At 50.4% G+C, this 13,401-nt stretch overlaps 1 protein-coding gene across 3 annotated transcripts; it reads left to right on the top strand.

Annotated features, from left to right (window-relative positions):
• The first annotated feature begins 323 nt into the window (after nucleotides 1-323).
• AEN (apoptosis enhancing nuclease) lies at nucleotides 324-11,343 on the top strand. 3 transcript variants are annotated; one of them, XM_033189090.1, is made up of 4 exons: nucleotides 324-419; nucleotides 5,218-5,821; nucleotides 8,300-8,500; nucleotides 9,130-11,343. In XM_033189090.1, exons 2-4 carry the CDS (start codon nucleotides 5,282-5,284, stop codon nucleotides 9,364-9,366), a joined length of 978 nt encoding a protein of 325 aa, XP_033044981.1. In that variant the 5' UTR covers nucleotides 324-419; nucleotides 5,218-5,281; the 3' UTR covers nucleotides 9,367-11,343. The 3 variants fall into 3 exon arrangements, with proteins under 3 accessions (XP_033044981.1, XP_033044978.1, XP_033044980.1); XM_033189087.1 differs by having other exon boundaries at nucleotides 9,127-11,343; XM_033189089.1 differs by lacking the exon at nucleotides 324-419 and adding an exon at nucleotides 444-3,315 and having other exon boundaries at nucleotides 9,127-11,343.
• The last annotated feature ends 2,058 nt before the right edge of the window (nucleotides 11,344-13,401 follow it).

The raw sequence follows: 13,401 nt of genomic DNA, 5'->3' as shown, positions 1-13,401 counted from the left end.
CGATGTTCCCAATCTGCAGATGTGGGTGTACTCAGTAAGTCATTCGGCCTTTGGTGGTCCCAGGCTCACAGGAGCCCACATCCCGACCCAGGTAGAGGAGTGGATTGGAGCCGGGGAACACAGATGGGACCGGGCAGGGATGAGAGGAGGCCGGGCTCCCCTCCCTTCTCTTTAAAGTTTCCCGCCAGTATGGTCGACTCGCAGCACGAGTTACACCCTCTTCAGGAGTCCCTCCCCTTCTGCTCTTGTCCGCCTCCCCGCTGTCAGGCAGGCTCGACCAAACAGAAGAGGCCTTGGGCGGGCGCTGCCGTCCAGCGAGCCAATAGGCGGGCAGTGGCAGCCGGGCTTGCCCGGGCATGTGGAAGCTGCCGGCTTTCTGGACGCCACGTGCGGACCGGAAGAGACGCGCGGGGCTTCAGGTGAGATCTGGGACCCTGTGCCGGGGCGGCGGGGTTGGGCGGGCTGAGGCCGCGTGTCACGGGTCGCAGGCCCCGCGCGTTGTGTCCGCCACGGCCTGCGGCGGGGACGCCTGAGCTGGGCTGACCATGCTCTACCGGCCGGCAGAAAAGCAGGCCGGGCGCCGCCTGTCTCCAGTCCTCGCTTTGCTCTGGGGTCCAGGGCCAGAGGGGGCGGCGCTGGTCGCTGGGACTCGGCCCAGCCGCCGCGGCCAGCAAGTGACCAACGCCCGAGTCCTTCCCGCTGAGATCAGGCTTCCCACGCGTCACGCCTGAGAGAACGTCAGCCAGCGGGGGGGTCGTGCCGGGATAGCAGACTTTAGTTGTTGTCGTTGGACTTTTTAGCCGCACAGGGGACCTTATCGAGCCAGATTTTCTCAGATTTGGGCAATTATCAGAATCGTGGCTTGAGGGTAGGGGTCGTGCGCGCTCTTTTTGAAACTCTAGATTCTCAGGCCCCTTTCCCCAAAATAGCAGTTAGGACGGTGTGGGAGTGGGCCTGAAAATCAGCCTTTATCAGATGTCATTTGGTAATTAACTGTACTTGGGAAGCCCTTATCTAATTCACAGCCCTCGGTTGATGGTGAAGAGACGTGACTTGCCCCAGACCATCTAGCTATTTAGTGCCAGAGGAGGGTCTAGAACTGCCCTCTGCCCTCCTGATTAGCCAGCAGGTTGGTGACTCTGATGCCACTGAGGATTCTGACTTAGTGGTTCCTTTGGGGCCTTTGCTCCATTGACTCTGCAGCTGGGACCCTTTCTTTAGGCCAGGGACCCCCTCCCTGCCTGAAAGCCCGGTGTCTGACCCCCCAGAGCGCTGGGTCCAGGCTACACAAAGGCTTGTATTTGTCCTTGATGAAAGGGTTGTTTTATCTGAGTGGAACTTCTCTCCAGTTTCACTGAGCTACATTTGGGCCCCCAAAGAGGTGTGTCCTTGATGACTGTTGGTTTTGACGTCAGCATGTAGCAAGAGGAGCCGTGGACAAAACCCCACAGACACCGAGGTAGTGAAGGAAGTGGCTTTTAATCACCTAGAAGCATCAGCAGACTAGTGTCTCAAAATCCCAGCTTGTTGAGTGCATGATTTCTGTCCTTTTTAAGGGCTCACAACACTAAAGATTTTACATGAAAGGGCCGTGATTGATTGACAATCTAGGGGATATGTGACAGGGGCTGCATGCACCGGTAATCAGAGTGAAACAGAACAGAACAAGAAATTTCACAATGTCCTTCCACACAATGTCTGGAATCTATGGATAACATCGGTTGCTAGGTCATAGTTTGAATTTTAACTATCAGGCTAAGGTCAGGCAGGCCCAGGCCTGGTTTCTGGTCTGGTGCCTGGTGCAGTGCTGTGTTGCCTGCCTTTGGTTTTGCTTCCTCGTTTCTTATTGAAACAGGTACTGAGTATAAAATAATATAGAACAGTATGTCGGCGGGGGGACTCTCTCTCTCTTCTCTCAAGCAAGGTCAGGGTGTTTGGAAAAGGACTGCTTTCCTCTCTTGAAATAGGAGGCCATAGAGACCTTTTCTCAGATAACTTCATTTCTGGCTTCTTTAAAACCTTGCCTGTAGGGTCAGGAAAGCCACCCACCCTACTCCTAGCCTCAGCCCCTCACAGAGAAAGGAGGGGACTATCCACCACCCCGCTGTCCCAAATTAGTTATTAGCAGGGTTGGCATTGGGCTTCTTAGGCTTTTTTCTCCCATTGCTCGACTGAAGCAAATTGAGGTTCTGAATTTGTCAGTTCTAAGATGTGACTGTCAATATGAGGAAGTTGGTTACAGTTAAGACCTTTTTAAAAGAGAGACCTTTTCTCCTGGAAAGGATGGGATGAGCAAGCAGGGTGAATGAGTCAGGATGGGTCAGGTCTGGATGAGTCAAGTCAGGATGCGGTGCCCTGCCCTAGAGTGTGGAGAGTCTTTATGGAAATGCTGTGGTATCATCAAACCTGGCAATTCACCTCACTTCCCACCCCCTTCCCGTTTCTCTTAATCTCTGCTGCTACTGCTCAGGTTTTCATCTTCTCCAGACCTCTTTCTACACCCTTCTGAAGAGGACCTGGCACGTGCTAGCTTCTAGTGGCTATTGGGGAAGGGACGGAGACAAGGCTCCAACCTGCCTTCATATAGCTCTGAGGTAGACTGTGTGTACCAATGGACTTGGAAGGGTGTAATAATTCTCAAATTGTGCTATAAGAGCTCAGCACAGAGGGATGAATTTCTTTGCTCCCCAGCTAGACTTAATGTCCTGAGTCAGGGCTACTATGGGGTATTTCAGTGACCTCCATAGGTGCCTCTGAGGCTCCCCCATTCACTTGGCCAGTAGACACCAATTCAGGGGATACCAGATTGGAGTAGGGGTGGCTCATGGAAGGGCCACCAGAGTGGGAAGCAGAAGATGAAATGGTGCAAAGGAGAGAGGAGCGAGGAGCAGTGCCTCCAGCATGACCCGCCTTATGCTCTGCACCCTAGTGACTTCAGGCTGCTGGTGGGCCCTCTTCCTTCACCCTGGGTTACTCTTTTTTAAAGCCTTTACCCCTAACATGGCCACTGATTCTTCTCCCTTCTACCTGGAAGGTTACTGTTTTACATGCACACAGATTTAGCTTCTTCCAGGAAGCCTCCAGAGAATTGTCCTCCAACCTGTTTTGCCTCCCTAGCACCTCTAATTCAGCCCTTAATATACTTTGTGCTTGGTTTCTGTCTCCACCATGAAACTAAACTTCTTGGAGTCCAGGATCCACCTTTGCAGCTGCCCAGCACTTGGCACAGTGGAGACACGAGAAAGCTTCAGTGTGGCATTGGCCTGTGCAACCTAGTGGCAGAACAATAGCTGAGTCTGAAAGAGCAGGAGGACTGTGAGTGGGAAGGGAGGCAGGGGAAGGCCTGTGGCTTGGGAAAGGGCTGTGAGTCTGCCACCACCCAGAAGTCCTTCTGGAAGAACCTCTATCCCACTGGGTTGCACTGCTCTGGCCTAAGAAGAGCTGGTTACCAACCACAGGCTAGAGTCTAACCTCTCTGGGAGAAGGAACAGTGATTATTGAGCCCCTGCTGTTTAGAATACAGGAATACCCCAGCATACATTGTGTCATTTCCTCTTCACACAGTAGAGGGGGTGGTAGGATCATTTTACATGCCTGAAAACTGAAACTCAGCAGTTTAGGTAATTTACAAAGGGCTGAGTTAGGCCCAGCATGGTGGCCCACGCCTGTAAGCCCAGAACTTTGGGAGGCCGAGGCAGGCGGATCACCTGAGGTCAGTTGTTTGAGGCCAGCCTGTCCAACATGGCAAAACGCCATCTCTATTAAAAATACAAAAATTAGCCATGCGTGGTGGTGCATGCCTGTAATCCAGCTACTCAGGAGGCTGAGGCAGAAGAATTGCTTGAAGCTGGGAGGCGGAGATTGCAGTGAGCTGAGATCACGCTGTTGCACTCTAGCCTGGGTAACAAGAATGAAACTCCGCCTCAATAAATAAATAAATAAATAAATAAGCAAGCCAAGTTAAACCCTGCTTTGCCTGACTTCAAAGCCCTAGTTTGTTTGATCTGTTAAAAATGTACTGACTGACTTGGCATAACAAATGAGATAGGCTTTCCAAGCTATGGCCTCAGCTGTTGGGAAGATGCTGGGTTTTGCAAACTCACAGGAACATAAGACATTTCCTGTAGCAGCAGTGTGCAAGAGCACCTCTTATCCTAGCTTTCAATGACGAGGGCTTAAAGTCCGCTGGGTGGGAGCCCACCACAGAAATCTGCAAGCACTTCAGATCAGGACTTTTAAATGTTTGTAGATGCTATGGTGATTAATGAATTACAAAGTCAGGTAAAGAAATTACATTTAAAGGCTGGACATGGTGGCTCATACCTATAATCCCAGTACTTTGGGAGGCCGAAGTGGGCAGATCACTTGAGCCCAGTTTAAGACCAGCAGGGCAACATGATGAAACCCCATCTCTACTAAAAATACAAAAAGGTTAGTCAGGTCTGCTGGTGTGCACCTGTAGTCCCGGCTACCCATGAGGCTGAGGTGGGAGGATCACTTGAGCCCTGCAGTGAACTGTGATCATGCCACTGCACTCCAGCCTGGGTGACAGAGCGAGACCTTATCTCTAAATAAATAAATAAATAAATAAATAACATTTGGTTAATATATTACAAAAAATATAGCTATTCAATTACTGCAGGCTTCCTGTGAAATTTTTTCTCCAGGTTCTGAGGATCTGTGCCTTCATATTTTAAAAAAAGATTTCTTAAAAAGGCCTATACAGTTTCTGTAACCTTTATTTTCCTATAACCATACGTCTGTCAAAGTCTGATACTTCTTAGAAAAAATCACAGCAGAAAAGAAGTCTGCTGCTAACAATATTGGACTCAGCCATGGTTTGATTGAGGTTGAGGGTGTGGATTCTGGGTTTCTATCAGCCTTTGGCCTTTACTAATTGGGCAAATTTCTTCACCTCTGTGCCTCAGTTTCTTACCTGTAAAATGAAGATAATAATACTTTGTTCGGGTCATTGAACAGATTGAGTGATTCCATGTAGTATTTACAACAGTGACTTGCATGTGTTTATAGTATGAATGCTTTTATTAGTGAAATGGGTCCTCAGCTCAATCTGGGAGCCACCAGCTACAGTGCAGGGCTCTCGGGCATCCCCACCATGGGGAGGAGGGGATGGTGGATGGGCTGCAGGGAGGGAGGGTGGATGGGTTGCCTGGCACATTCTCACCCAGCCCTTCTGCCTGTGTGTTCTCTCTTCAGGCTGCTGCCCCATTGGAAGATTACTCCCCAGGCTTCCCTTGCCCCAAGCAGTGAGCTAACTGGAATGGTACCCCGGGAGGCCCCTGAGTCTGCTCAGTGCCTGTGCCCTTCCTTCACCATCCCAAATGCCAAGGATGCGCTTCGGAAGAGGCACAAGAGAAGGAGCCGACAGCACCAGCGGTTCATGGCCCGGAAGGCCTTGCTGCAGGAGCAGGGGCTGCTGAGCATGCCTCCAGAACCAGGGTCCTCCCTACTGCCCACCTCTTACAGGGCAGTGCCAGCAACTGAGGCTGCCAGCAGTGGGAAGCAGTGTCTGAGGGCTGGATCTGGCAGTGCCCCATGCAGCAGAAGGCCCGCTCCCAGGAGAGCCTCAGGGCCCTTGCCCAGCAAGTGTGTGGCTATCGACTGTGAGATGGTGGGCACGGGACCCCAAGGGCGGGTGAGCGAGCTGGCCCGCTGTTCCATTGTGAGTTACCATGGCGATGTCCTCTATGACAAGTACATCAGGCCTGAGATGCCCATCGTTGACTACCGTACTCGCTGGAGCGGCGTCACTCGGAAGCACATGCACAAGGCTATCCCCTTCCAGGTGGCCCAGAAAGAGGTAAGGGCAGGGTTGGGTACTTGTTTGGGCGGTGTGGTGGGCTGGAAAGAGCCACCCTAGGTTTGAGTCACCACTTTGCTTCACTGGGGGCAAGAAACCTTGGGAAAGTCACCTAACTGCTCCGAACAGTAAGTTCCTTCTCCATAGAGTAGGGGAAATAAAAATAAAATCCCAAACCTGCCTCCAGATAAGGATTGCTGGCCTGTTGCACAGGGCAATATAGAAAGGCTACACCAACTGTGAGGTGATAAGCGGCTTACATTTTAGAGTTTGCTTTCTGTTTTAAAAGTTGTATGAGTTGATATAAAATTTGTAAAGCCCACAGTGGCATCATGGTCAGGTACTGATGTTTTGGCATATTTCCTTATGTTAGTTTCTTAGTGCTTAGAAAAATGTAATTAGTGGTTGGGACCACACTGATGTACCAGGAATTCCCAAACATGTTTGTCCTTAGGAAACACCTGAGGCCTTTTTAACAATCCAGGATCCCTGTCCCCAGTTCCCTCCGTAGAGACCCTGATCCATTAGGCTTGGGGAGGGCTCTGACCCTTGTTCCAAAAAATCATCACACTGTGCAGACTTGCACCATAAAGCCACAGGGCTTAAGGAGAAATGGAGGAAGGGAACAGTATTAAAAAGGACATCAGTGGCACCCCAAAAATAAGATAGAAACCTAATAAAAAGGTAGTCCAGTTGTACACATCTTGTTTCTTCTTTTTTTTTTTTCTCCTTATTCCACATATCTTAAATGGTTAAGAAATGCACAATACACCAATAAGTACGGCACTTTACCTTGAAAAAGTCCTAAAGCTTGCTTGTGGAAACAGGAGTCAGAAAGGTTGCAGCTTGAGTTTCTGTGAAGTGGTGGAAGGAGAGTTCTTTGAAGTCAGACAGGAAGTGTGACACCAGCTGTGGATGGGTGTGGCTCATCACACAGGTGAACCAGGGTTGCTGGGAGATATTTGGGCTGTGTGCATATTGTGTATGCCCTCTTGGCTCAGTTCAGCTGGATGCAGTTTTCTGCGTTCACTGTGTTTCTCAAGGACGAAATTATGCGTAAGCAAAGGTGAAATTTGCGTTGTTCCCAAAATGTGTCATACATCAATTGCATTGAGACAAATCTGCATTTTCTAAACAAGCCTTATAACAGAACCACTTTTTAACACTTCTGGGTTATTCTTGGGATTAGGCAAGGTTGGGAAATACTGGTGTACACTGTCTTGTGTCCTACTTTTTCACATAACATTGTGGCCCGAGCATTCCTTTGAAATGATTGGAGGTTATTTTATGTATCAAGGAGGCCAATCAGTAAGGGTAGCACCAAGAGGGGAGGTGCGTGGTGAACACTCCAGCTCCTTGGTCCCTTCCATTGACCTGGTGGGTGGTGGTCCCAAGAGCAGGACCACTTTTTGTCTGCCCAGACTCTGAGCCACTGTGGGGTGTGCTCCATCTCTTTCCACTTCATGGCTGACTGGGGGGGAGGGGCAGTGTGGTGAGTGACCAGCATGGTGGCATGTCCCTACCATAAAGTCTCAATGCATCTTATCCATCTGCCATGAAAGCTGGGTTTAGGGATAAACCATATGTTGCCAGCAGAGGTAGGCTGTGGAGGCCAGCAGCTGGTGATAAGGAGAGCCTAAGCCCAGCTAAGAGGGCTGGAGGGGGTTGCTGGCCCATGGCCCTGGACATGGCCTCCCTGGTGTGTGAGGAGGCCACCCAGCAGGGAGGGGAGGAACACAATGTGCAAGTGACCAGAGCTGAGCAAGAGAGCAGGTTAAGAGGGTGAGGAGGAGTTAGTACACACCAGGGCAAGGGGTTAGAGTCCTGAAGACAGGGATTATGGCCCTTAATGCTCATAAGAGCTGCTGCTGTGGTGTGTCTACCAATGACAGCCACGGTTCTGTTGACTTCACCCAGCTGGTCTTTATTGATCACCTCCTGTGATAAGTAAATAATAAATAAGTAAGTGTAATGCTTTCTGCTACTGGAAAAAGATAGGCATTAAAAAAAAAGAATAAATGTGACGCTTTCCCTGGAGCACCACTAATAAGTCCAACATGGTCTGTGCACTCACAGACCTTACAGTGGGGTGGGGGAGAGTTGGGTGGAGGCCTGGTGATGTCTTCCAGCCTGAGAGGAAAGCCAACGCCAGCAGTAGAGTTGCTTGTATCTGGTAACAGGAAGACTTCCATCCATGACCTCCTTTAGTCCTTACAGCTACCCCACGGAATGCTGCTGCCAGTGTTCCCCTTTGACAGGTGTGGAAGACATAGGTACGCCCCTGGGTATAGACAGTAGAAGGATCTGGGTTCAGACTTGGGGCAGCATGGTTGACTGTGGAGCTCATGATCTCCCCACTCTGTGCTGCCTCCCTCCACAGGGATCCATGCACCTATTGGCCAAGGGTTCTCGGGGCGTGGCTCCTGTCAGCCTGATGGGGTGTGGGGGCACCTCCCTGACTCCTCTCTCTGCTCACAGATCCTTAAGCTCCTGAAGGGCAAGGTGGTGGTGGGGCACGCGCTGCACAACGACTTCCAGGCCCTCAAGTATGTCCACCCTCGGAGCCAGACCCGGGATACCACCTATGTCCCAAACTTCCTCAGCGAGCCCAGCCTCCACACCCGGGCCCGGGTCTCTCTAAAGGACCTGGCCCTGCAGCTGCTGCACAAGAAGATCCAGGTGCGTGGGAGAGAATGACTGGAAGGGAGGGAGGCCCACCTGGCTTCCATGCTACTTGAGCCACAGACAAGGCTTTGGGCTGTGCCTCCAGCCTCCTTGTCATTCTCTCTTCCCCAGTCCAGGTCCAGGGACCTTGCATAAATGGGTCTCCCTCTTGTACAGACAGCCCCAGGTGTTTCTCTCCATGGTCCTTCTTCCCCAGTGTGTACTGCGATTCTCCCAGAACACATTCTCCTAGGCTGATCTCTTCCAGATCTGTACCCTGCCTCACTCTTGGTTCTTGTATCCCCAAAGGGTGGTCTCCCATCCCCTACTACCAGACATATAGCCTTAGATGAGGAGCCAGTACCTCTTGCTCCTGTTGGGCTTCACATTTATTATTCATCTGGTCTGCAAGCCTTTGAAGCAAGAGATTTTTAGCATGCCTTATATTTGAGGAAAACAGGCTTGGAGAAGCTGCATGGCTTATGGTGTACAGTTGAGGTTCCATCCCTTTTCTGTGAACCTCCATTCTGAGCATATGTATTCTTGGGCCTGCACAAAGAACCCTGGGTAACTGGCCTTGCTTCTTGGGGTAACAGGCCTCTCACCAGGCTTGCAGGTAGTGATGTGTTGGCTCTTGTTAGCAGGTGGGCCCGCACGGGCACTCATCAGTAGAAGATGCCACGACAGCCATGGAGCTCTACCGGCTGGTGGAGGTGCAGTGGGAACAGCAGGAGGCCCGCAGCCTCTGGACCTGCCCTGAGGACAGAGAACCTGACAGCAGTACAGACATGGAACAGTACATGGAGGACCAGTACTGGCCCGACGACCTTGTCCATGGCAGCAGAGGAGGAGCCAGGGAGGCACAGGACAGAAGGAATTGAGAAGGGGGTGGGGCTCCCTGACTGGGCTTCTGGTGTGGCCGGTAGGAAGTGGGGGCCAGGAGAGCAGCGGGCACTCCTTCCTGGGCAGGGCGGGGCAGAATGCAGCGAGCCAGCCCCAGGGCCAGAGGAGTTGGGGTCATCTGTTATCTTGACACCCTCTGCTCACAGCATAGGGCTCTGTCTCTCCAGGGCTGTTAGTTCTTTCTCCTGACTCCTGTGATTTTGCTAGTGGCACTTTACAGACTCCATGGAGATGTCAGGTGGACCATCTTCTAGGGCCCAGCAGGAGTAGGGAATGTGTCCACAGACTGACCAGGTTGTCATGGCCTTCCCCACCCCTCAGATCTCCTGAGTCATCATGCTGTGCTAATGAAAGGAATCATGTCACCCTCTCTGGGGTTGGTGGGTGGGGGTGTCAATATCCTGGAGCTCCCTTACCCCAACTCAATGACTTGGGGTAAAGTTATCTTCCTTTTATTGCCTACCTCTTCCTCCACTCATTTTGGGTTCAGAATAAATATGCCCTGAAGTTAAAGAGTTAAGTCCTAAAGGAGACATTTCTTCCCCACTTCCCTGACCTGGAACTCTGGCTATAGGCATTGTAGGAACTCCGTGCTCCGCGTCGCCTGTCAGCTCCCTGCTAGGCTACAGTGGAATAGCAGAGCCCACAGGCTTCTCGTGGGGAACTGGCCCCTTAACATGCTTGGCAACAGAAGGCCGCAGGCACAGCTCAGGGAGGAGGGAAGGCAGGTAAGCTTTGGATGAGAATGGGCATATTTATTTTGACCCAAATCAGGGACTTCCCCAGTCCACCCAGTACTGGGCTCTTAAGCAAAAGCCTGAGAAACAAGACAGTGGTTTGAATTCTGGGGCCTTTGTGTAGAATTGTGCCTGACCTTTATTTATTTATTAAGAGCAGGGCTACTCGTCTAGGGGAGTAGAGTCTGTCTCCTGGGGCTGGGGCAGGGCATTGGCAGTTATGCAGTGGCCCTGAACCTGGTCTGATGCCCCCTCAGCTCTTTGACTATCACTGTGGCTGTTGGGTTTTCTCCTATTTCTAAAAATGTTCTCTTGTTTCCTAAGTGACAGTTTTGAAATATTGGGTAACCAAGAACTCAGGTCACACAGACCTTGGAGCCCCATCTTTGCTTGCCACTTACCTTTGAGATACTAGGCAAGCGAGGGACTTCACTCTTGAGCCTGTTGTTTCCTCATCTGTAAAATGGGGATAGTGGTACGGCCTACCTCATAGGGTTGTAATGAGCACTAAATGTGAAGTGTTTGGCACAGTGCCTGGCACGTGGTGAGCCACAGCCACTGTGAGTTTCTGTTTTCCTTTTTTTTTTTAAGCCCAAAAAGGGGCCACAACGTTGTCTATTCTTTGAGGATTTGTTGCAACTTCTTCAGGATAACACCTGAGTCCACAGGCTGAGTAGCTGTGGCCCAGACAGAACTGCTCTGGCTTGGCTGTTGCAGCAGGTGGGGCGCTGGCCTCGGTGAGGACACAGCAGCAAGGGTCACGGTTATCCCTGTTCTTGTCTGTGGTCACCAGGCACAGGTTTGACTTCCGGTCAGTGTCCCGACATTGTGCGGGAGGTGACAGCGGAGCACAGCAGCACAGGGATCAGGGAGGTAGAGACACTGCTAAAATCACACTACCCCACCCTTAGCTGAAGCCCCACGTTCCACAAACTTGGGGTCTTAGATTGTTCAGTCACTGGCTCCTTCCGTGTCAGCACAGCACAGAGGAAGGGGCTAGCTGAGTCTTTTACTACTTCTGGCCTGGCTCCAGGACTTTATTCTAGATTCCTTAAAAGTTGGTAGCTGATGTCAAACTCAGTTGAGCAGTAAGCTTTGATCCCTTGTTCTGGGGGTTAAAGGAAGATAGCGCTGTTATCAGCGGGGAAATGTACTATTTAAGATCAGCTTTGTTGTAAAACCATTTGTTCTAGAATAAAACTCAACTGTAAAAGTGGGTTAAGTGGCCCTTCCTGTGAATTGGCAAGTTGGGGTTGTAGAGTGGCTCTTTGGGGGTTTGGGAGGGGACTGGGGCATTAAGCCTTGCTGGGTGCTTTGGCTTTTGAGAGGGCAGTTTTCAAGAGGATGCAGTGGGCTGCAGCAAGAAAATAGCAGAGCTACAGAATTTAGATAATTTATTTCTTATTGCCCTATTACAGAGCACAAGTTTTGTGTTTTGTTTTTTGTTTGAGACAGGGTCTTACTCCTGTTGCCTGGGCTGGAGTGCAGGGTGTAATCATGGCTGGCTGCAGCCGCGACTTCCAGGTTCAGGAGATCCTCCTACGTTGGCCTCCCAAGTAGCTGGGATGACAGGCATGCGCTACCCGCCCGGCTAATTTTTTTGGTTTTTTTTTTTTTTTTTTTTTTTTTTTTTGAGACGGAGTCTTGCTCTGTCGCCGGGGCTGGAGTGCAGTGGCCGGATCTCAGCTCACTGCAAGGTCCGCCTCCCGGGTTCACGCCATTCTCCTGCCTCAGCCTCCCGAGTAGCTGGGACTACAGACGCCCGCCACCTCGCCCGGCTAGTTTTTTGTATTTTTTTTAGTAGAGACGGGGTTTCACAGTGTTCGCCAGGATGGTCTCGATCTCCTGACCTCGTGATCCGCCCGCCTCGGCCTCCCAAAGTGCTGGGATTACAGGCTTGAGCCACCGCGCCCGGCCATTTAGACATGGGGTTTCACCATGTTAGCCAGGCTGGTCTCAAACTCCTGGACTGAAGCAATCCACTCACCTCGGTCTCCCAAAGTGCTGGGATTACAAACAGGAGCCACCACACCTGGCCATATTTGTTTTAACTTTTTTGTTTCTCCCTGAAGCTATGTACTCACTTAAATGTTTTTAATTGTAGTAAAATACACATAACAAAATGTATTATGTTAATTGCTTTTAGTGTACAGTCCAATAGTGTTATGTCTGTATCTACATTGTTGTGCAGCAGATCTCAAACTTTTTCATCTTGTGAAACTGAAACTTTCCATTTCCCCCTTTTTTTTTTCTTTCTTTTTTTTTTCTTGAGACGGAGTTTCACTTTTGTTGCCCAGGCTGGAGTGCAATGGTGCGATCTTGGCTCACTGTAACCTCCACCTCCCGGGTTCAAGCAATTCTCCTGCCTCAGCCTCTCGAGTAGCTGGAATTACAGGCATGCACCACCACGGCCAGCTAATTTTGTATTTTCAGTAGAGACAAGGTTTCTCCATGTTGGTCAGGCTGGTCTTGAACTCCCAACCTCAGGTGATCCCCCTGCCTCAACCTCCCAAAGTGCTGGGATTACAGGTGCGAGCCACTGCACCTGGCCTTTCCCCCCTTTTTTCAACCCCTGGCAACTACCATTCTTCTTTCTACTTCTATGAATTTGACTAGATAGTTCATACAAGTGGAATCATACAGTATTTGTCACTTTGTGACTAGCTTATTTCACTTAGCACAGTGTCTTCATCTATGTTGTGGCATGTGTCAGAATTTTATTTTTTAAGAGACTATTGCCCAGGCTGGACTCAAACTCCTGGGCTCAAGTTTTCCTCTTGTCTCAGCCTCCCAAATAGCTGGGACTACAGGCATGTGCCCCCATGCCTGGCAACTATTTATTTTTTTTGTAGAGACGGGGTCTCACTGTGTTGCCCAGGCTGATCTTGAATTCCTGGCCTCAAGTGATCCTCCTGCTTTGGCCTCCCAGCGTGCTGGGATTACAGGAGTGAGCTACTGCACCTGACCAGAATTTTCTTTTTAAGGCTGAATGATCCTTTGTATGCATATACCATGCTTTGTTTATCCATTCATCTGTCAGTCAACAATACTTAGGCTACTTCCCCCCTTGGCCATTGTGAATAATGCAGCTATGAGCATGCTGGAAGTGCTCCCAAGTGTACAAATACCTCTCGAAGACCCCCCTTTCAGTTCATTTGAATATATACCCAGTAGGGGAATTGCTGGATCATATAGTAATTCTTTTTTTTTTTTTTTTTTTTTTGAGACGGAGCCTCACTCGTGTCGTCCAGGCTGGAGTGCGATGGCGCAATCTTG

This window comes from Trachypithecus francoisi, unplaced genomic scaffold (genome assembly GCF_009764315.1).
Source record: "Trachypithecus francoisi isolate TF-2019V2 unplaced genomic scaffold, Tfra_2.0 Lachesis_group3, whole genome shotgun sequence".
Taxonomy (NCBI): Eukaryota; Metazoa; Chordata; class Mammalia; order Primates; family Cercopithecidae; genus Trachypithecus; species Trachypithecus francoisi.
This window is presented reverse-complemented; position numbering and strand designations above follow the sequence as displayed.

Bases quoted from the DNA above. Each gene is read 5' to 3' on its own strand.
- AEN (XM_033189087.1), top strand. From the start codon at position 5,282: ATGGTACCCCGGGAGGCCCCTGAGTCTGCTCAGTGCCTGTGCCCTTCC. The intron at 5,822-8,299 runs GTAAGGGCAGGG...CTCTGCTCACAG, and splicing joins TCCAGGTGGCCCAGAAAGAG to ATCCTTAAGCTCCTGAAGGG. The intron at 8,501-9,126 runs GTGCGTGGGAGA...GGCTCTTGTTAG, and splicing joins TGCTGCACAAGAAGATCCAG to CAGGTGGGCCCGCACGGGCA.